The sequence below is a fragment of the Acanthochromis polyacanthus genome, chromosome 2, assembly GCF_021347895.1.
Source record: "Acanthochromis polyacanthus isolate Apoly-LR-REF ecotype Palm Island chromosome 2, KAUST_Apoly_ChrSc, whole genome shotgun sequence".
Lineage (NCBI taxonomy): Eukaryota > Metazoa > Chordata > Actinopteri > Pomacentridae > Acanthochromis > Acanthochromis polyacanthus.
Window position 1 is genome coordinate 28653315 of NC_067114.1, and position 22410 is coordinate 28675724.

At 44.2% G+C, this 22410-nt stretch overlaps 1 protein-coding gene and 1 long non-coding RNA gene across 2 annotated transcripts; one reads left to right on the top strand and one right to left on the bottom strand.

Annotated features, from left to right (window-relative positions):
- The first annotated feature begins 626 nt into the window (after positions 1–626).
- LOC110957416 (uncharacterized) lies at positions 627–19692 on the top strand. Its single transcript, XR_002596114.2, has 4 exons — positions 627–891; positions 14253–14309; positions 17935–18054; positions 19562–19692. It is a non-coding gene; the product is annotated as an uncharacterized LOC110957416 (long non-coding RNA).
- On the bottom strand, positions 2301–22168 carry col1a1a (collagen, type I, alpha 1a). Its single transcript, XM_022203411.2, has 49 exons — positions 21879–22168; positions 19629–19820; positions 19258–19280; positions 18945–18980; positions 17689–17781; positions 15591–15659; positions 15449–15493; positions 14377–14430; positions 14233–14286; positions 14091–14144; positions 13927–13980; positions 13782–13835; positions 13205–13249; positions 13046–13099; positions 12906–12950; positions 12597–12650; positions 12120–12218; positions 11929–11973; positions 11626–11724; positions 11290–11343; positions 11088–11195; positions 10422–10475; positions 10197–10295; positions 10051–10104; positions 9869–9967; positions 9698–9751; positions 9537–9590; positions 9249–9356; positions 9120–9164; positions 8391–8489; positions 8182–8289; positions 7691–7852; positions 7518–7571; positions 7297–7404; positions 7111–7164; positions 6964–7017; positions 6694–6855; positions 6364–6471; positions 5970–6077; positions 5803–5856; positions 5155–5262; positions 4931–4984; positions 4720–4827; positions 4567–4620; positions 4370–4477; positions 3957–4236; positions 3600–3790; positions 3266–3508; positions 2301–3033 (listed from the first exon to the last, which is right to left on the bottom strand). Exons 1-49 carry the CDS (start codon positions 21958–21960, stop codon positions 2887–2889), a joined length of 4344 nt encoding a protein of 1447 aa, XP_022059103.1. The 5' UTR covers positions 21961–22168; the 3' UTR covers positions 2301–2886.
- Positions 22169–22410: the final 242 nt, after the last annotated feature.

Here is a 22410-nt window from a genome sequence, read left to right on the forward strand (position 1 = left end):
GTTTGACTGACTTAATGCAATACTCAGATTAAAAAGTGTTCCTTTAATTTGTTTGAGCAGTGTATATATATATATATATGTATATATATGTGTGTGTGTGTGTGTGTGTGTGTGTGTGTGTGTGTATTTTATTATTTTAAAAGATAATGGAGAATTTTCTCATCAAAATCATATTCAAATGTGTGCCACCTAGTGTATGTTCTGTCTGACAGTAGAGTGGTCATTCTAACTGTACGTGGGCAATAAAATATTCAAATTATGTTTTCTCTTTTGTAATCTGGGTTGAGCTGACCCTTTAGAGAGCTTGCTTTAAACATGCCTCTCATCTTCATTACCAATCTCTTTATTGTATTTGCTTTCATCCGGGCTCACCTCATCAACATCCCTCTGATGTTTAGCCTCAGTGTGAAGTCCCACACTCCTGAAGATTGGCTTCCTCTCCGCTCACAGAGCCTCCTCTGTTGTCTGAAACCAGAGAGGTGAGCATTCCTTTGCCCAGGCCTCAAATAAAGACTCAAATTCTTGCAGAAATAATCCAGGTTCCCACTGGGAGTGCAAACGTATCCGCTGATCCTGGGGTAGCTGCCTCCCTCAAGGTGGACAATCAGTGTCTTTGTGAAGCCAAGCTGATGCCAACAGGCTGAGGCCGGAGCTGATCCTCAGTCCTGCAGTCTGAGCTGTGCAGCTGGTCTGACGAGTTGTGGATTATTAGGGGTGAAAGAAGTTTGCAGAGACATCTCAGGATGGACACAATATCTTCATCATCTTTGCAGGACTACAAATGCTTTCTCGGTGGATTATGGACGTTCATTTTGGATTTAATGGCCTGAAAGGAATCACCAGCCCTTTAGGAATGTCTGACAACATCAAGGAATCTCCATCGACTGAGAGGTAGGCCACTGTTTTCCTCTTTTCCTTCCTGACCCCAAAAAACAGCTGCTCAGGTAGGAGTCACATTTAAAGTGCTTGCTTATGTAGGCATCAATTTAGACCACAATCAGGAGCAAAATTACAGGCAGGAGATTTTACATTATCACGAAAAACAACTCAGACTAGAGGCAAAATGTCACAGTGTGACCTCCAAATGTTTAACAGGACCACCAAGGATGAGATTCAGCTCCTGAAGCTTTCCCCCTGCTGCATCTTTTTCACATACACTGTTTGTTTTCAGCCTTTCCTGGGAGAAATACATATTGAACAGGAGGCAGAAAAAGCTTTTCTGACATTATTCTTTAATCTTTTTTTCCTCATTCATTCACTGTACAAATGGTTTAAAAGTAAAAAGGTGCTTTGATTCAAGTTCTGGGGAGGGGGCGGCAGTCAGTGAGTCAGTCAGGGAATTAAGCAGGATTCAATGTTAGACCACTTAACATGCTTTATTTCAGCATTCAAAATAATTAAAAACATCTCAATTTATTATACATATACAAAATAGGTACAGATCCTTGTGGTTTTCCCCCATGGGTGTGTCTGTCTGCCTTCTCTCACAAACTCTTTGCTGATGGCTCTCTTTCTGTGCATTTTTTTTTTTTCAAAATCTGTTTGATTCCAATTTCTTTTTTTGTTGCTGAGAAATTTCACCCTTTTGCACAAGAAAACAAGATACAAACTACAACAGATGGCGGGCAGTAAAATTTTGAATGACAGGAAAGGTGAAGAGGTTGAAAACATAAAAAGAAAAACTGTGATGAAAAGAAGAGATCCACTTTTCACGGGAACTGAGAAACAGAGTTTGACTGCCATCACTAACCAAGACTGGAAACAGAAGAAGTCTGTCTCATTCTGGACACCAAGAAATAAAGCTGTGGTTTCATTTTAGCACCAAGAGGGCGCTGCCATGCCAGAGTGACCGTAACACTACACAACAGTATAGCCATACTGGACAGCCAGCAGACCTCAAAGAGAGAATAGCACCTTAAGTTTTAGCTGTTTCTGCTTCTGCTAAAGTGTCAGTAAACCTCGACTACCCCACCGACCGCCACAACGACTGCAGGCTTCACTTCAAAAACACTGGGCCCTTTTTCAGAGCTGGAATTCCTTGCTTTTCTGAGGTAGCCATAGGAGTTTTTTTTCTTGCAAAAAAAAGAGGTTTAAACCCATGTTTCTCTGCTGGTGGTTTTAATGTGACTTTTCTTTAGAAAAAAAATAATAAGAGACATAGAGAGGAACAAACAACAAGCGACCACAACAACAAAAACATCACAACAGCTGCAACATCAGCGGATGAGGTGGGGCAGTTGTCAGCGTTGTCTGGGGCAGGTGGAGTGGGGAGGGCAGAACAAGAGAGACAAACGTGGCTGTCAGTTTCACCGTTTATTCATCAACACCTGAAACGTGGTACAAAGCAATTGGGTTCTGTCTGTTGGGACTGTCCTTTCTTTCCTCTCACCGCAGAGGTGTATAAAAATACAAAAGTCACCTGGTGTGTTTCAGTTGGTTTCTGCAAACTCCAGAGAGGCCTGGTTTGGCTGGATGAAGAGGGGAAGTAAATTTTTTTACACTTTACAGAGGCATATATTATTTTCTTGTTGCCAGTGAAACAAAATGTCTTCTCTACAGGATCCTTGGTGTTGGTGATGGCAAAAAAAACAAAAAAAAAAACCAAGAGTCAGAAACAAAAAAAGTAGTGGTCCCAAACACGACGATGCAGATGCCGCCACACCGTCGCCATTTTGTTCTTGTCGAAGTGCAGGTTTTTAGGCAAAGTGGACCATCGGAACAACGGCCAAATGGAAACTTGTAGAATCAGGAACGAGGGGTCGGATTTTTCAGAAAAATGGCAATAGAAGAACGTTTTGGTGGGGTTTTTTTTAGAGAGAGATGACTGCTAGAAAAAATAAAACACACACACGCACACAACAACAATTTCAAGTCCAGATTTCTCTTTTACAAGAAACAGACGGGTCCAACTTCAAGGCCAAACTCTTGGTCTGGAGCACCAACGTCCATAGGAGCGATATCAATGATGGGCAGGCGAGATGTTTTCGATGTCTTGTAGTCAATGACTGTCTTGCCCCATGTACCGGTGTGTGACTGCAAGGGCAGAAGAAGAAAGGGTAGTTAGGGTCAGCATTCAAAATGGCCACCACAACACTGGATTTCTCTACTTTTGCCTAAACCCTTGCCTTCAGGTAATAAATATACATGCAAAATTGGACTGACACTGTTCCTTATCTCTAGCCACTTCCAGCGCTGAACTAGCATTTGAAGCTTTTTTCGGCTCTCTTCCGGACAGTAATGAGAATATTAAGAAATGTTTCCTTACCGTGCATCCATCCTCGAGGACGCTGTAGGTGAAGCGGCTGTTGCCCTCGGCTCTGATCTCAATCTCGTTGGAGCCCTGGAGGAGAAGGGCCTTCTTGAGGTTGCCAGCGGCGCCGTCCATGTAGGCGACGCTGTTCTTGCAGTGGTAGGTGATGTTCTGGGATGCCTCAGTGGACATGAGACGCAGGAAGGTCAGCTGAATGTTGACATCCTCAGGCTGAGAGCCCTCGCTGCCATACTCGAACTGTGCAGGAAAGAGAACAGGGGAATATTTACTGACCGGAACTGTGAGGAACTGGAAGAAGTCTGTACATTCTAGAGTTTAGCTTATTTACCTGGAAGCCGTCGGACATAGCCTCTCCGAACCAGACGTGCTTCTTCTCCTTGATGTTCTTGCTGACGTACCAGTTCTTCTTTGAAACCTCACTCTGAGATGGGGCTATGCAGGTCTCTCCAGTCTCCATGTTACAGTAGACCTTGATGGCATCCTGAGTGCAGCCCTGGTCAGGGTCAATCCAGTACTCGCCTGGAAAACATTAAGAGGAAGGTCAGAAAAGTCAAAACTCCAGAATGCTATTGATCAGGCTGTAAAAAAATCTACCTCCACTCATTGAACCCAAATATCATCAGTTCACTAAGGCTACCACCATTCTACCCATCGGCCACCCTGTTGCTGTGATATCATAACTCACCGCTCTTCCAGTCAGGGTGGCACATCTTGAGGTCCCTGCAGGTTCTGGCGGGGTTCTTGCGGGTACCATCGGGGCTACGGATCTGCTCGATCTGCTGGCTCAGGCTCTTCAGGGTGCTGTCAACCTCCAGGTCACGGTCACGGAGAACGTTGGCGTCATCAGCACGGAACATGCGGAAGGGATCAGGGGCCTTCTCCTGGGGCTGGGCAATGAAGCCAAGGTCGAATCCACCGCCAGGGGCACCAGGTGCTCCGGGAGGTCCAGGAGGTCCAGGAGGACCCTAACAGAGGAGAAAGAGAAGTATGAGAAGGTGTTGGTCACTTCAGTACTGGTGCTAGTACAACACAATCCCTACTTTCACTCATTTGGTAGATGAAAAGTAAATAAATGAATGAATAAGTAGTTGGACTTACAGCAGGTCCCATCTCTCCAGAACGTCCACGAGGTCCAGGAGGTCCAGTGGGTCCAGGCAGACCAGACATACCGTCCTTACCGGCAGAACCAGCAGCTCCAGCAGGGCCCTAAAATGGCACAGAGGACAACTCTGAATGTCAAAGTCTGCAAATAAAGCCAGCAAATATGAAAATGCAGTGAAAGATGATGAACTCACTCTAGGTCCAGCAGGTCCAGCAGCACCAGCGGGTCCCGTCTCTCCAGAAGGTCCCTATGGGTGCACATACAGAAACAAGAGTTAGAGGTCGACTGTGTTGCTGTGTGGGATGCATTGTTTGTGTGCGGTATGTGTAAGTGTACAGCAACATACAGAAGGTCCAGGAGGTCCCTGCATGCCAGTGAATCCTCTGTGTCCCTTCATGCCTCTCTCTCCAGCCTCTCCAGTCTCTCCCTTGTCTCCACGAAGTCCAGCGGGTCCCTATTTGCAGAAAGAAATGCATGAATGGTTGCATTTCGCCTTCCTCTGCATGCTGGTCTACCTGTTGTAGTTGTCCATTAATGGTGCTGATATTGTTACTTACAGCAGGGCCACGAGGTCCAGCAGGGCCAGCAGGGCCAGCGATGCCAGCAGGTCCCTGGAAGACAGAAAAATCAGGTTCATGTTGAGGCACGCTGCAGTCAAACCTAGCATTTACTCTCAAATAAATACCAGTGTCGAATTTTCATCAACGTCACATGTGGGTGGATACTGTCATGAGAAGCCAATGACTAAATTGAAAAATTAAAAAGCGGCTTCGTCACTCACAGTCTCTCCACGGTCACCAGTCTTTCCAGCGGGTCCGACGGGTCCAGGGGCTCCGGGGGGTCCAGGGGCACCAGGGGCTCCACTAGGTCCACTCTCTCCACGGTCTCCCTAAAACACAAACACAAAATGAGTTTACCTTTAGCCTTTCTGTATTATTACCTTGGCATGTATAGCCATATGTTCAAGGAAACCTTAGGGCTACCAGGGTTAAAATGTTGAGTGAAAATCAATTAGCTGTACTCCAAGAAAGCTATATTCAACATATCAATACTTGCAGGTGGTATAACTGCGTCCTCTGGTGGTCACAATAGTGTTTTTGTACACATTTGCCAATTTTTGACAGACACAGTTCTGATTTTGTTTGACAATGATTGCCTCTTACTGAGCTAGCCAGTAGATTCCCAGTTAAGCATCACATCTAATAGTAGCCATTGTAGTGTTAGCACATTGCTCGCTAGCTAAGCCTGATGGCTGCTCCTTTAGCTTTTGGTTTGGTACAGCTCAACAAAAAGGGTAATACTGTAGTAGACACTGTAACCAAAGACAAAGTTTAAAGGTCTCTACAACTACAAATCTAGCTAACAAACCATTCTCCTTAACTGAAAACGGGCTAGATGTCTAGTGGTGATCAGTCACTGATGAACTCACTTTGGCTCCAGCGGCTCCATCGCGACCAGCTGCTCCCTCGTTTCCAGCGGCTCCCTAAAACACAAACATACAACAGGTTAAGAGATGAAGAAACACCTTCAGGGTATGCTTAAATACAGAGAAGACACACAGCCATGTTGTGCTCCTGCGGGATTGTATGCTCATACCTCACGTCCAGGCTCACCAGGGGCTCCAGCAAGACCTGGGGGTCCCATGGGTCCGGGAGGTCCACGCTCACCACCGGGACCACTGGGTCCCTGCTTTCCAGCCTCTCCCTAAGGGTGACACAAGTACAGTCAGTCCTGTCATAATAACCTACATTACATTTCTAACTGACTAACGCTATCTGGACTTGCGTTGTGTTTATTTGAACTGAATCAGAAGTGAACTGCATTTCCCAGTCATTTGAACTGGTTGGACTTTTATCAGTCGATCCTCTAGATCTGGAAGCATGCTCAGTTGTAAAGAGGCCTCTTAAAACATGTGTGTGAGATATGCTGTCCTGGTTTCATCTAATCAACTGAGCAGTTTGCAGTTTTTAGAGTAACAACAGGAACTTACAGCAGGTCCAGGCATGCCAGCGAAACCTCTCTCTCCTCTCTGTCCGGGCAGACCAACAATACCACGCGCTCCAGCAATACCCTGAGGTCCAGGCAGACCAGCACTACCCTGCAAGGGGAAACACAGGCAAACAGAGAGAAAACTGTTAGACATGAAGATGCTGGGTAGCAAAAATGACAAACTAAACAAGTTGTTTGTGCTCTCAGCCAATATATATGGACACTTTATTTAGTGCCACTACGGAAAGAAGTTAATCCAGGTGTCGTTTGTTACCAATCATGTCTCAGCATTTTGGCCTGCACTAAAGGTTTTATAGAAAAAAGAACTCACAACAGCACCCTCAGCACCAGGGCTACCCTTCTCTCCGGGATTTCCAGGGGGACCAGCAGCACCGATCTCACCAGGGCGACCAGCAGGTCCAGTCTCACCACGGTTTCCTTTGGGTCCCTCCTTGCCAGCTGGGCCAGAAGGTCCGGGAGGTCCAGAGTTACCCTGCGTGGGGCAGGAAGAGATTAAATTATCACAATCTTGGAAAAAGAAAAAGGACTCTGAGGCCCATCTTACTAACTGAAACACTAATAACATCTGATAAAGACTTACAGCAGGGCCAGGAGGTCCAACTCTGCCAGCAGCACCAGGGAAGCCAGTAGCACCCTAAGGAGACAGATGCTTTTTAGCTACCTAGGACTGGAAAAGATTGCATCAAGTCGGTGGAAATAATGGAGTGGCTCAAGAATGGCAACTTACAGGGGGTCCAGCGGGTCCCCGGGCTCCCTTAGGGCCGGTGTTTCCAACGGGACCCTGAAAGGACACAACACAGCGTCAGTCAACAGTGGACAACCAGTAGTAGAAAATATAGCCATAACTATTTCTAACTGGAAATTATTCTATGTTCTGTACTAAAATGGGGTGTCAATTAATGAGTTCATATACCTGAGGTCCGGGGGCACCAGTAGGTCCGGCAGCACCAGGGGGACCAGCATCTCCCTTAGCACCATTATCTCCAGCCTCTCCCTTAGCACCAGGCTGTCCATCAGCACCCTGAGGTCGAATGATGTGAAGAGAGAGATCAGTCATTTCTCAGTACATTCAGTATTAAAGCAAAAGAAGGGCAGTCAGTGAGAGGTCAGGACATTTCTGGAGAAATTACTTACAGGAGGTCCAGCGAATCCAGCGGGTCCAGGTGGTCCAGACTCTCCACGCTCACCCTATGTAACAGGAAGAAGAGTCAACCAAAAACTTTAAGACTCAAAGATCATGCAGCCAGAGAACTTGGAAGTAAAGGTTAATTTTCTGCAGACAGACCAACAAATAGAAATATATTTACAGGGGCTCCACGGGCTCCAGAAGGTCCAAGAGGTCCAGCGGCACCAGGCTCTCCCTTGTCTCCAGTAGCACCAGCAGGTCCGGGAAGTCCAATAGGTCCAGTCAAACCACGGGGACCATCCTTACCAGGAGCGCCATCAGCACCCTTGACTCCTTGGTCTCCCTGGGTTATTGGATGGAAAATGGTGTTTGGGTTACATCAGGCATCATCCAGTGGTACAGTAGAGCTTATGATACTGTCATCATAAAGTAGACAGAACTATAGCAGATTGGTATTTACTGTTATGGAACATTTGTGCATGTTGGTGATGGCTCTAAAATGGTCAACATACTGGAAGTCCTGATCAGTGTTGTTGCTACTTTGGTGAGTTAGAGCTCACCTCAAAGTGCTAATAATGACAGTGTGCTATGCACATCAGTGATGACAGGTTATTCTTCACTCTATATACTTGGACTATTAGTAGTGCTGAGAGTGCTGTTGTGGCGACTCACTCTGTCTCCTCTCAGTCCTGGAAGACCGCCAGCACCGCGCTCACCAGGCATTCCCTGCAGTCCAGGAGGACCCTGAGCTCCGGGAGCACCGGGGGCTCCAGCATCTCCCTGAGCAAGAGAAGGAAACAGGTCAAAATTTTAGAATATGTGCCATTTAGTCACACAGGCAAATGAAGAAGAGCCTCCTATTATAGTTTGCTGGGGTTTACCTTAGCACCATCGTTTCCAGAAGCTCCGGGGGATCCACGGGCACCAGTGGGTCCAATGGCTCCAGGTGCACCACGCTCACCAGGGAATCCTCTCTCTCCCTGAGGGGAAAGAGCAGCTGAAGGTTAGTTCAGTTAAAATGGAAGTGCTGAAGGGGTCCAACAAATAATGAGTATTGCTCGCTAAATCACTATAGTTGAATTTTCTATCTGAAAAGGTTTCATCCAAATATACTACAGTATTGGTCTGCTGTCGTGCTAGAAATGTCAAAAATAAGCCTTTTCGTTAACACAAAGAACTATCTACTGAGCATGGCTTTCAGTTTTCTCAGTGTCTGTCTCAGGTGGACATATTCGAGGTTCTTTGCCATTTATTTTTTTAAGGCAATGTAAGTTACAAGTCACAGAGCTTGTAACATCTCTTTAGCATTAGCATGTTTGCATCAACATGAATGTATTCACAAAATGAACCAGCCAGTTAGAAAGCTAGTTAGCACACTAGCTAGCATGCTACCAGTTATTTTTGGATTAAAAACTAGGGTAAAAGTGAAGCCAGCTCACTTTGTCACAGTGACCTACATTTTGAACCAAAACAGCACTGTCATGCAGCTTTTAAACTGCAGCCTGGTTGAGAAAATGCAAACACTATGAACAACAAGACAACTCTCTAATGGTGCTCCGTTAATTATTTTGTAATTGTGAATATGATAATGACAATGATTGACAACTTACTCTTGAACCAGCAGAACCTGGGGCTCCAGCCTCACCGGGCAGACCCTAGACAGAAAGACAGAAACAAGAGGATAAGCACTTTAATTTGCTCAAAAGTGTCATTTGGTTTAGTCACATCTCGCTCATTACCTGCTCTCCGGGCTTGCCAGTCTCACCAATAGCACCCTGGGGTCCGGGAAGACCCTGGAATCCAGGAGATCCAGAAGGTCCGGGCTCTCCTCTCTCACCAGCAGGGCCCTGACAATGAGCACAGAGTTAGCATGGGGGCTAACAGAAGGGACCAGATGTATTGCATTTTGTGTGTATGACTTTCTATGTATCGCACACATGTAGTTACTTAAATATTTGGTAATGATCATTGCCCCTGAGCCAGGTGTTAATGTGTTAGTGTGTGTGTGGTCTGTGTTGTTTACTTACAGCAGGTCCAGAGGGACCCTGAGCACCAACATCACCGTCTTTTCCAGCAGCACCCTATATAGAAAGATGGCACAATTTTTAGATGCACATTCTCTGACTTTTGTATATAACAAGAAAATTGTAGAGTAAATTCAAAGATAAACCTAATGTAGGCAACTTACAGCAGGGCCAGTGGGTCCCATGACTCCTCTCTCGCCGGGCTTTCCACCCTCACCCTATCGACAGGAGAAACAAAGAAAAGCAAAGACCGTGTTTCAGTGACCTAATACGCAAAAGTCAACTCTTAATACATGTGATCAAGTCTGCTATGTAGCATTTTAAATATTACTCACAGCAGCTCCCTTGGGTCCAGGGAATCCCATAACTCCAGGCTGGCCTCTAGCTCCAACGGGGCCAGGGGGTCCAGGGCGACCATCTTGTCCAGGGGCACCCTGGTGAAGAGCGAGATTCATTTAATTGTGGACACAAAATGTAAGACTTTTTATGAGATTAGCTGTAGTGAATATAAACTTACATTAGCTCCCAACTTGCCATCAGGTCCAGGGCTGCCAGGGCTACCAGTCATACCCTACAGAGCAGAAGTCAGCGGTCAGAGGAGGGCCCATGGAGTGAATAAATGATGCAGCTGACAATTATTTGACAGACAACAGGGTAACTCACCTTGGCTCCAGGCAGACCAGGCTCGCCAGTGCGGCCAGGCTCACCAGTTGCACCTTTAGGTCCTACAACACCGGGGGCACCGCGCTCACCAGGGGCACCCTAAGGATAGGAACGGGTGGTGGAGAGGCAATGATGAGATACACTTCAAACAATTTAAAATAAGCAAATGCCCACAGAAGAAATAAATGGACAGTCAGTTGTATGTTTGCTTTTGATTCTACTCACTTTGGGTCCAGCAGCACCATCAGAACCAGGGAAACCACGACCACCAGGGGCGCCCTACACAGAGAATCACAGATATGGTCAGCTCTGTAAGCAAAAGCCAGTTACTGTTACCTAAACAGGAATGCCCAGAATCCTTAAATGAAACATGTCCTGGCCGTCATCATAAAGTCTCTCTGTGCATGTAGGCTTATATGTCTGAGCTTGATCCAAATTTCAGTTTCACTGTCATAATTAACTGCCAAAATGATGTACTAGTAGTCAGATCAGAAAGCCTCAGATGGAAGCATGAGGCTCTCCAAGTGCAAGCACACAGCTGTATTCATATTCAACTCTTCTGTCCATCCATCACTCACAGTATGATATGATATGACCTGTGGGGGCACTACAGAGTTTGCTTACTTGATACTAATGAGCCAAACAGGTGCCTAAAAATCTATAATATGGGCATGCAGCTGGTATTTCAATGAAAGCTAAAATGAATAAAAGAAAGTAAAATCATGTCTGTATAGTAAATAGCCACACAAAAGTGATTTTAGTAATATATAATAATGTAAATATGACATGGTATTTAAATCAGCCACTGGAGGGCCCCTTCACATTCCACCTAGTCTAAAAGATTATCACGGTAAATAGCAGAACAAAGTAAAAATGAGGTAAAATACATACTCTCTCTCCAGGAGCTCCACGGCCTCCTGCAGCACCAGGCTCTCCTCTGGCTCCTCTCTTGCCTTCCTCACCGGAAGGTCCAGGGGGTCCCTGAACTCCTGGAGCACCCTAGCAATGACAAGCACAAGACTGGCATGAGAAGCCGAACGTGTAAATACACATTTAGAGAGCCATATTTAGTGCTGATCTGCGGTGAACTTACAGCCTCTCCCTTGGCACCAGCCTCTCCCTTGGCTCCTGGGGCACCAACCTCACCCTGAGAGAAACAAACAAACATGTAAACACGAAGAAAGAAAACAACAAAATCACCTGACCAAGAGACAATAAATTTTGCAGATTATCCTCAACAACATAAATGAACAACACAAACAGATGTCCAGAACAAGTCAACAGTTCCACTTTTATTTCAATATGTACAGATAGAAGTATTATTTTCAATTTCAACGTTAAATTTCTCCTTTGTGAGATTAATAAAGTCTATCTTATCTTAATTATAATATAACAAAATGGTATTTTTGGCTGAGAAAGTTTTACTCACAGTGTTACCCTTGGGTCCGGGGGCACCACCAGCACCCTGAGGTCCTGGAGGTCCACGAGGTCCGGGGAAACCGGGAGCTCCAGCAACTCCAGCAGCACCCTGCAGGGGGCAGCACATGACAGCAACACAGTCACATCATGTCGGACTGCACTTCCACTAGCGACTACGTGCAGCTACGGTAAAAGTAAAAATAACAACCCCGGCTGCTTTGTTGGTGCCTTGCTCAATCTTTCGAGCTAAAAGGGATTCAAACCCTCAAACCTGACCCCACTATGGAGTAAATTTGTCGGGAAAGATACTTACAGGGGCTCCCTTAGCTCCAGCGGCTCCATCAGCTCCAGGGTTTCCCTGAGAAGAGAAGGGAAAGGAGGAGGTTTTATTAACAATCCAGTGGTCAGAAGCATCCAGTGAGAAAGTTTTATTTTTGATCATTGTTTTGCCGTGTTTTTTCTCGTCAAGGACCTAAACAGTACATCATGAAGGTTTATACTCACAGAAGGTCCAGCTGCGCCAGCAGGTCCGGGGTTTCCAGGCTCACCACGGGCTCCAGCGGGGCCCTCAGATCCACGAGCACCCTGAGGTCCAGCATCACCCTAGTAGAGGCAGAAAGAACAGGACTTAGTACGATAATGAAGCTATCATAGCAGACGACATGCACAGTAGAGCATCATAAAAAATGTGAAACAAAAAGCTGTGTTCACGTTAGAAAAGCGGCTGTGTTTGAAAGATCATTTTTCTCAGTGAATGAAGCCTTCAGTAAAGTGTACAAAATTGGGATGACCTCAGATGGCCTTGTATGACCCCTTCCCCCTGTCCTACTTGGTTCCCTGCTGGGTCAAGTAAAGGTCAACTACCCATACACATAGTAAGTGAAAGACTGATTACCCTCACAACCAAGACAGGACAAGAAATGGAAAAAGGGGACATTTTGGATGAAAAATTATGACGGAGGAATATTAATATTGTTTTACCTTAGCTCCGGGGCCACCAGGGAATCCAGGAGGTCCAGCGGGGCCAGTGGGACCCTGAGAACAAACAAAAACATATTTAGTCAAACAGCTCATCCTTTCAGCAATAGCTAACTCAGCTAAATAAAAAAAAAGGTGGTTTTGATTTGAAGGAGTAAAATAAAAGCTACAATGAGGAGATCTCAGAAAACACTTGGACAGGTTCTATTTCACCAATTTTAAAACAAACAAATTTAAAATTTAGATTCATTTGTAAAAGTAGTTCAACAACTGCTCTGGATGTTTTTGAGCTTTAGAGAGTGAAAGACTTACAGGAGGTCCAGCAGCACCAGCAGCACCATCGTTACCACGAGCTCCCTGCAACACACATAAAGACATGGTTTATTGATCTGTATGTTGGTCGACAGATTGATCGGTTATGGGAGCTGTGGGTTGCATATGTGTGGACTCACAGCAGCTCCATTAGCGCCAGTGCGGCCTCTCTCGCCAGGCAAACCGCGAGGTCCCTGAGAAAGACAAAGAAAGGGTCAGTCAACTGTACTGTTCAAGCAACCTACTGCTAGTCTGTGATAGCAGCTCAACAACAGAGATGATGTGCTTGTTTTACTCACCATAGCACCAGGAGTTCCGTTCTCACCAGGGGCACCAGACTCTCCCTAAATGTACAGAAATACACAAGCAGGTGAGGTGGTGCAAATGATTAACTTCGTCAACATGACTGCCACTGGCCAACAACTAGCTAATATGACTATTACTGCTACTGCAGCTAATACTAATAAAAGTTCAATTCTTCACATTTTACACATTAAAGGGCCAACAATTGGCCATCTTGAGCTTGAAAACTACATATTTATAACACAAATCCTGCACTGCAACATCTGTAAATTCAGTTTTAGCCATGTTAAAGAAAATATGCCATTGGCTGCATCCTCAAAAATGCAGAAGCCAGTTTTTGAATGTTGCTTTTGGACCCTTCCATTTTTAATCTTTCATATGTGATTCCCTCCTGCTCTACCAAAGTGCAATGCTACGAACATTAATATGATTATTACTATGTTTAGAACTGCTACTACAAGGTCTAGCACTGCTTCTACTGCCACTGTTAGTAACCAACATCTGGCTGTGCAAAATTTACATGTTTTCTATTCTGAGACATGAAAGAGTGAGACACCAATAAGGGACAGTCACCTTGGGTCCAGCAGGGCCAGTATCTCCCTTAGCACCATCCAGACCGCTGAATCCCTAAAGACATACAAAGAGACATACAAAGATGAAGTTCCCACTCCGGAAATGTTGCTGATTTTCAGTTGAAGCGGTGAAAGTGTGGACTCACTCTGTGTCCCTTGATGCCAGGCAGGCCAGGGGTTCCTGGGAAACCACGAGCTCCCTGAGGGAAGAATAAAAGAGGATGAGAAGATGTCGCAATTTATTATCTTGGCTTTGATTTTTGTTTTGTTTTTTTTACATGAAATTACTAAAAAATATAAGTGAACTTACCTGAGGGCCAGGGGGTCCGCGCTCACCAGAACGACCGGGTTTGCCAGACTCACCCTGTGAGTCAAAAGAGAGATCAATTTAACCGTTTTTAAATCAAAACAGAAACACAGATTTTGAATATGAGCGGGTCCAGTCCACTTACATCCTCTCCGTTCTTTCCAGGGGGGCCAGCGGCTCCACGGGGACCCATGGGACCCTGAAGAGAAAGACACACCCAAGGTGAGAATGGGGACAGGCCAGAAACCCACGATGCAGGTGTCTATTTGTTCCATGTTTTCATACTCACAGCAGCTCCAGCCTCACCAGGCTCACCAGGGGGGCCAGTGAATCCCTGAGGTCCCTGTAGGGGGAGACAAACACCATCACTACCAGAAATTTGTTGATACTATTCCCGATTAAATTCTTCTTGTTCCTGAAGTTACTGGAACAAGATGCAGATATGAATTCCTTCAAATAGGAGATGTTGTCTGTCCATGTTGCTTGGAAAAAACACGTCTGTCTAACTTGGGTGGGAACAGAAGCATTCAAATGCAACAGTGATAGAAAAAGCAGAACTCTAGCTCTCTCTTTATATCCAGTTTCTTATTATAGAATTAATTTGAAACCATCTGCATCCACATCTGCTCTGGCGTTTCTTGGATTTTATGTCACTGTAGTGAATTTCAGAATATTAAAGCTAAACCAGAGGCTTAAAAACACTGAAAGATATTTCATGGTGCAGACAGTTTGGCATTTTAGCAAGCCATATGTTGGATAATGCAAGCAAGGTGTTGTCAAAATAGTTTTGTTGGTTGAAGCTAAAACAGACTTCTATCATTTTTAAGCCTCATTGTGAGCTACAGGTAGACTTAAAACCAAAATCAGCCTGTCACTTAGTTTAATTTGTGTATTTCTGGATTAGATCGTGTTTAGTCAGCCACTGCCTGAAGAACAGAAACTCAAGTTCATTCCATTATTTTCCTTCAGTCTCTCCTCTTTCTCTGAATTTCTCTAAATTTATGAAACAGATTCATGAAGCCGCAGGTTATGTGCAAATTTCTTGCCCAAGTTTCCACAAATTTGAGTCTATTGGTGTCTTTCCATTGTTTTGTAATGCATTTTTTTTCTAAGCACACAGAAACAAGCAGTTTAAATATTTGTATGACGCTCAATTTTCCTCACTGACTTGGCTAAAATAGTGATTACAGACATAATTGGACCACCAGATTGTGCTACTGTGTGTAGTTTTCAGTAGGAAATGGAAGATCTGGGTTTGTGCTAGCTGAGCATTGAAAAGAGGTTATGACAGTGAGGAAGACGTCATGATGACACCACTGCCGTCTCATCCTCTATCCTAGGGAAAGAAGTGATGTACTCACGCTAGCTCCAGGAGGTCCAGGGGCTCCACGGGGTCCCATTGGGCCCTGTCAATCGAAACAGAGGCAAGGTCAGACACTGCATCACCTCAGGTCAAAGGGGAATCATTGAGTCTGCATGTGTGTGGATAAATGTATGTCCTACCATAGGTCCAGGCACAGGCATGGCAGGGGATTTCTCATCATAGCCACCAGACATCTGAGGGGAGAAGTTCTGGAAAAGCCAAACAGAGATGTGTTAAAAACAGGAAAATATCATGTCATGCACAAATACAAAAAACATAACCCATCAGTAATGCTGAAAACATCATGAATTTTCTATGTTGAGTATCCAAGGTGCAAAACAATGCATTTTCACACATTTCTATAGCAAGATCCAATCCCTTTTCTTCAATTTAATATAACAGAATGTCAGGGCTACCAAATCTAAGTCAAATCCTTCAAAATCAGTCATGCATAAGTGAATTTATTGTTATATACAAATGGTTTTATTGCTTATGTGGATGATACAGTATTTCACTGCCACTGAATCCCTGGAATAACCCCTGACCTTTGACTTCATCGCATTGCACTGTTTAAGACTCCCTGGATGCCACACACTGTACACATCACACTACATGGAAAATGTGCTGACCAAGCTAAATCTAGGTAAATGCTAACATTAGACACTTAATTAGCTTTACCTCAGCAATTACAAGGAAATTCTGACATTTATATGTTGTGCTCAGACAAATAAATGTGCTCAATTACACTTAAATTTAACTTAGCTTTGGCATGGAAATGGATGTCAATGGGCTAAGTCATAGAATGGTAAATTTAACTGATATGAGAAAGCTATGTATTGAAAATTACCATGTAATTCAGTGGTGAAATGCAATATGGGAACAGTAAGTTAGGCTGTGAGTGTTAGCTTGTTATCCAAGTTACTGTTGGTACATTGATACACAAAATTAAAGTGGGAATCAAGGAAAATTTAGAGGGATTTTAGTAGCTATTTGGCATATAAGTCAATAGCAAAGTTCTACATAAAAATAATAAATTAAGGTGGGGATGTTTGCATGTTATACCCCTTATTGTTCATAAATTAGCATACAAATTAGCTTGGAAGTCAGTCATCATCATAGCATGATAAATTAGATTTTCGTTCTGCTAGTTATGTGTAGCAAGAATGCTGGTCAAGGATTGGTTCATGTTAGCTGAACATGATAAATTAGCATGTAGGTCAGTAATAAATTCTACGTCAAATTCCAATTTAGCTTGGAAATGTTCATCATGAAAGTTAGTTATATATTTTTAGCTAAATGTGGTATATTAGCATCTGAGTCAATGGTTCTACATAAGCAAGGAGAACTAGTGTTCTCCTTATGCCATGCTAGGTTAGCATGTAAATCAGTTATAGATTCTGCAGAAGAATGCAGAATAATCCAAAAGATGATTAGCAGTACAGTGGCACTCAGTGGGTATTAAGTTAGCATAGAAGTCGATAGAAAACTGAAGCATTGCTTCAGTAATAAAATTGTGAATCTTTAGAAATGCTAGCTTAGCATGTGGGTCAATTATGCATTCTGCAAATAATGCAATATTAGCCTGGTGAAATAAGCACAAAACCCTAAAGTACAAGCAGTTAGTGTGGGAAATTAGCACAGAAGTCAGTGGTAAACTGAATCACAAGGCGCAAAATATAATTTTGAGTTTTTAGCAATGTTAGCTTAGCATATGAAGATGTAAACAAATAAGTTTGTCTGTTTGATAAATGCTATCAAAACTAATCAAGTGCAACCAGAACATCTTCTGCTTCCCTTCCTGGAGCATCTGAAGCATCTTTCTGTCTTCACTAATGAACTCCTGACCTTCTGACCTCAAACTCCAGGTCAAACTGGACCTTTTCAGGCCAAGCTTATTAAAGCTGATGAAAAGACTTAGCTTTAACTGTGAGAGTGGAGCTCATTTCTGAAGCTCTGCCTTAAGCTGTGTTCACACCACGATGATCTGATATGTTTATATTGGTCCAGTTTAACAACAACAAAACATGAGAATGCATTGTAAATACTGTAGGAAACACAAAGTATGGGATGAACAGTGGGATGTGAATGTCTGAGATGTGCTGGGACTGATGCTGTTTCTTCACGTGTTCATGATTTTGAAGCGTGTCACTGTTGTCTCCAGCCATGACTGGCTTATAACGGGTCAATCTGGATCAAAACAAGTAAAATACAGAAAAACAAGAAAAATCGACAACTTACTCCACCGAGGCCAGGGGGTCCAGGGGGGCCGGGAGGTCCAGGCAGTCCGGGCTGACCGGGCAGACCATCGTTACCACGGGGACCAGCAGGACCCTGGAGATGGAAGAAGACAGGGTCAGGCTCAAGAGTCAGAAAAAGAAGATCACCTAGATTCCAGACTTCAATGCTAACCTGCCTGTATTCCTGCTACATCATCAGTGCAGATCTGTGGGTTTAATGTTTAACTTCCTGTTTGTGTCTTTACAGGCTGAGTGATGAAAAAAGGCACTAAATGTGATGAAGATGCATTTAACTTCCTTCTGAGACTGACCATGTGACCAACCAGGAACAGACAGGTGGTGGTCATGTGAAATCAGGATACAGGAAGTGAGTAAGAAGAGTCACTGAATTTGGGAGCTATCAGCCCATGTGGGAACTTACATCAGTAACACCACAGACACACAAAAAAAAATACTCACAATAAATTCAATGCATTAATTCAGTATTACTGCAAACTTCTAATGGACTCTAACTGAGCTGCAGATGAACTGATCCATAAAGTCTTTTACAGCTTCATGTTGAACTTGTGAATGCATAAATGTCTCTGGTTCAAGTTCTATTCAATTGTCTAGTCAACATTATACTTTTGTTTGAGATTCACATTCGACATGCAGGCTGCTTGGACTTTTTGAAAATGCCATCTATTTTGTTGACAAAGTTCCATTTTCTATGAAACATCCATTTATGTATTTATTACAAAATCTCAGTTGTTTGGTTTGAATTTGACAAAGAAATCCACTTCCTGTCCTGTTCCAAAAACCTTTACTCTGCAGGTTCTAACCCAAACTCATCATGTTTCCAGTCCCTGGTCATTCCATTTGCTTTGCTGCTTCATAATTATTTCCAGAAACAAGAGAAACTGACATCATTCAGAAGTGCAAACACAGCCTTCAGTGCTCTTTAAAAATGGTAGCATATGGAAACTTGTACTAGTATTGTCTGCAACCTCATTACCTGTCTTTAAGAAATGAATATGACATACTACCAAATGCTAACCCCAGAAACAGTAAGTAGATACATTGGATCACAGAGAAGCACTCAGTGCTCTTAGGTTTTTTACTAAAGCATCTGAATCCTGTTGCCACATCAGCCTGAATTTAACCACATGTAGACGCATTCTGTGGCTCCAACATAAACATACAGAAAACCACAAATGCACCACAGAATCAAAAGTTCGCCCACAAGTGAATCACGGGAAGCAGAGAGAGTGAACCTACCCTGTCTCCCTTGGGTCCACGCTGTCCCTTGGGTCCCTGTTGGTGAGAGAAGACAAAAATAGTGTCTTAATGTAATGATAAAACCAACTCATGAGATCTGATGTATAAACATATGACTCATATGTGTGTGATCTCGTAAATAAAGTAACTCTTCACTGATACTAATCTCACCACATCTAATATTATACACCAAAACAAACAATCATTACGCCTGATTATCATAAATCAGTCATTCATTATGATATATATATTGTTTATGAAGGACTTCTACACAATATTTAGAGCTGCCCATGAAGAAAAAAATAATATTTACCTCAACCTGAGAGGTCTGGAAGCCTGCAGAGAGACACACATATGTTTGATGTTAAATGATGACAAAAAACACACATACAATTAATATAAGAATACTTCTCAGATAAACGAAAATCCTCTGAGATCTTGAAAATGATGAATTTGGAAAAAGAGACAGACTTTTTTTAACATGAGGAAAATTAGCATGTGATGATGGAGGAGACTGAATGTGGGTCATGAAGGAGACATGGAATGATTGAGGTCACATTTAGAGAAGAGATGTGATGGTGATGATCTGTGCTGATTAAAATCTGTTTGAATGCAAGGTGTCAAACTGAAGAAGAAGAAGAAGAAGAAGAAGAAGACAGAGTGGAGACATCAGGGGCAGAATACCGTCGTCGGGGCAGATGGGGCAGCACTCGTTGATGGGGATGACGGGGTTGGGGCAGTCGCTTGTGTCCTCGCAGATGACCTCATCGCACATCACCGTGCCGCTGTCGCACACACAGATCTGACATGGCTCTGGTTTCCACACGTCCCGGTCAGCGAACACCTGGCCGTTCAGGGTGCAACTAACGCCCACGCCTGAGGGGGGCGACAGAGGGAGAGAGACAGGTGAGACCCCTGAACACAGACACAGGCACAGGAAAACATGAAAGCAAATCTATATGGACTTAAAATGGAGGGAAAACGTTGCAAAAAGAAAAACAAAACTTGATATAAACTCTGCTCACCATCACCAAAGTGCCAAGTATAGAAATTTTAGTTGTGCATGACCGAATTTGATTATTGCTCAAAATACTCACATTTAATAAACACAAACAAAAAATCAAAATACAGAATTGATATAATGCTCTTAATGCTAAAATTTGTCTATAGTTTGTAGCAATCATGATTTCTCAAGCCGTTTTAGCAATAAAAAATAAAAGGGAATTGTCGTGTTTGCGTAAAATCTACACCCAGTAAAAGAGAAAATTATTCTGGCCTTAACAGCAGTGCATGAAACTGGAAAGCTTAGAGTTGAGAAAGATGTGGACATTAACTGATGGCCTCAGAATCGGACCAGAGACGGTCAGAGGTGACAGAAAGGGCACCGACGTGCTGCGTCTGGATGCAGGTCACACCGTCTTTACGCACGGAAAGACGCACGCACTGAAACCCATCTCCGAGTGATTTCATTTCCTCTCAGCTGCAAACTCAGAGTCACATTTTCCGCCCTGGCCACTGTGTATTTCTCAGCAAAAAATCTAAACCCAAACTGGGGCTCCTTTTAGAGGGCTTATAAATCTCGCAGCGTGCCAAAGCGTTGAGCTCAGAGGGGAAAAGCAGCAGCAGGAGCGCTGCAGACTGTCGGCTTGGCAGCAGCTGGTGGAAACACTCCACATGTGTTTGCAATTAGAGGAAACAAAAAAAATCAGTGGAAAGAAGGAGAAGAAGAGGAGGAGGGGTACAAAAGAGGCTGCATGGGGGGACGTGGCGGCCAGATGTGTCTGCAGGTGGAAAGGGGAGCCTCTGGGTGGCGCTGTTAGACCGTTCAGAGCGTCACAGCACATCTGCTTCAGATAGACAGGCAGACAGACAGACAGCTGGGTCCTTTCCACACAAGAGGAACATCTGGAAAAATTGAATTGCAGCTCCTTGGTAGTTGTTTCCAGCGCTGAGCTGGCTTTCTTTGTCCTCTCAGAGAAGGAAACTGTTGGTGTCCAAACACCAACAGTTGCTCCCTTGCAATTTCTCTTTCTGCGCTCCAAAATCTCCTGAACTTAATACACCTGAACGTCTGTAAACAGCCCAGGTTATAGAGGTCAGATGTTTCCAGCAGACAAGACTATGCCTGCTGCTCACCTCCTACACTCCCTGTCTGTGAGTTTTCCCTTTATGTGACTCTCTCTGGCTCACCTGTCCAACTCAGCGCTTGGCCTCAGGCTGTGAATTACTCTGCCACATCAGTCAGGCCTGGGAGAGACTTCAGCTCTCTGGCTTGCGTCTACTGGAAGCCAACCCAAATTTGTCAAAACTGGACAATTTACCAGCTACTCAGATCTAAAACTGACCTTTAGGGAGGCTAATGAGTGCAGGCAGCACAGTTAAAGGTGTCAAACTGATTAAATGCCGTAGGAGGATCTTTTAAGGACTTTCAAAACCAGAGAAAAAACTGCTGTTATTTAACAAATAGTGCAGCTTTTGGGGGGTGTTTAAATCTGTGCAGAAATATCTGGTAGACTGTTAGAAAACCCTCGCCTGGAGGAACAAATGGAAAACCTGCAGCAACTCGCTCTGCATTCATGGTGGGGAGGTGGAGAGGTAGAGAGACTAAGACAAACACAAGGAGAGGGAGAGAGAGAGAAAGAGGCCTTCTTGAGATGCCCAATGGATTACGCACACCCTGTACTATCTAAACTGCAAGCTGCACTGTCTGTCTGTGTGTTTATCTGTCTATCTATGGAGACAAAGGAGCAGAACACATCAAAGTTCTTATTTCTAGTTCAAACATTTTCCTTTCTCCTCTCCTCTCCTCTCCTCTGTCTAAGATCTCAGCAGCCGTCCAGCCACGTAGAGAAAATCCACTTTCAAAAACCAGTAAAAAAACAAAAAGGGGGGAAAAAAGCTTGAGAATCTCCAGTAAACAGTGATGAAACTTACGGTCGTCCTCGCCCTGCGCTCTGACCAGTAGCACCGCTGCGCTGAGCAGCAGCGCCAGCCGCAAATCCACAAAGCTGAACATGTCTAGATGCCACTAGACATGTAGACTCTTTGAGGCAAGAGAGGAAAAAAAGTTGGGGATGTTTTCTCTTTCTGCTACACTCCACTCATACACGGGTGTTTGGGGCAGGGTCCGCTCGTCTGTCCACAGTCCTCCTGACCCCAGCAGAAAACTCCCTACTGCCTACACTCACTTTCCACAGGGGTTTTTATATGGGAGCCTGAAGAACTGGGAGGTACTGGGGACTGGACCGACTGGGGGACGCACCCTCATTACCCCGCTGCTGCTGCTCACGTTTAGGGAAGACAAGAATGGACGCCTCCTTCAAAGAGGAAAAAAAAACACAGAGGGAAAGAGTACGAAAAGAAAAAACAGTAGGTCCCTCCTTCCATAACTCCACAGCAGAAGGGTTGGAGTTTGGATCAGAGGAAGGAGAAGGAGGAGGAGAGGGGAGGAAACCTGATCCATAGG

What these genes read in the sequence shown, in the direction of transcription:
- col1a1a (XM_022203411.2), bottom strand. Translation starts at nt 21,960, where the DNA reads ATGTTCAGCTTTGTGGATTTGCGGCTGGCGCTGCTGCTCAGCGCAGCG. An exon ending in TCCAGACCTCTCAGGTTGAG is followed by an intron (nt 18,981 to 19,257) that starts GTAAATATTATT and finishes TCTCACCAACAG; the next exon opens with GGACCCAAGGGACAGCGTGG. An exon ending in CTGGACCTCCTGGAGCTAGC is followed by an intron (nt 14,431 to 15,448) that starts GTGAGTACATCA and finishes CTCCCCCTACAG; the next exon opens with GGACCTCAGGGATTCACTGG.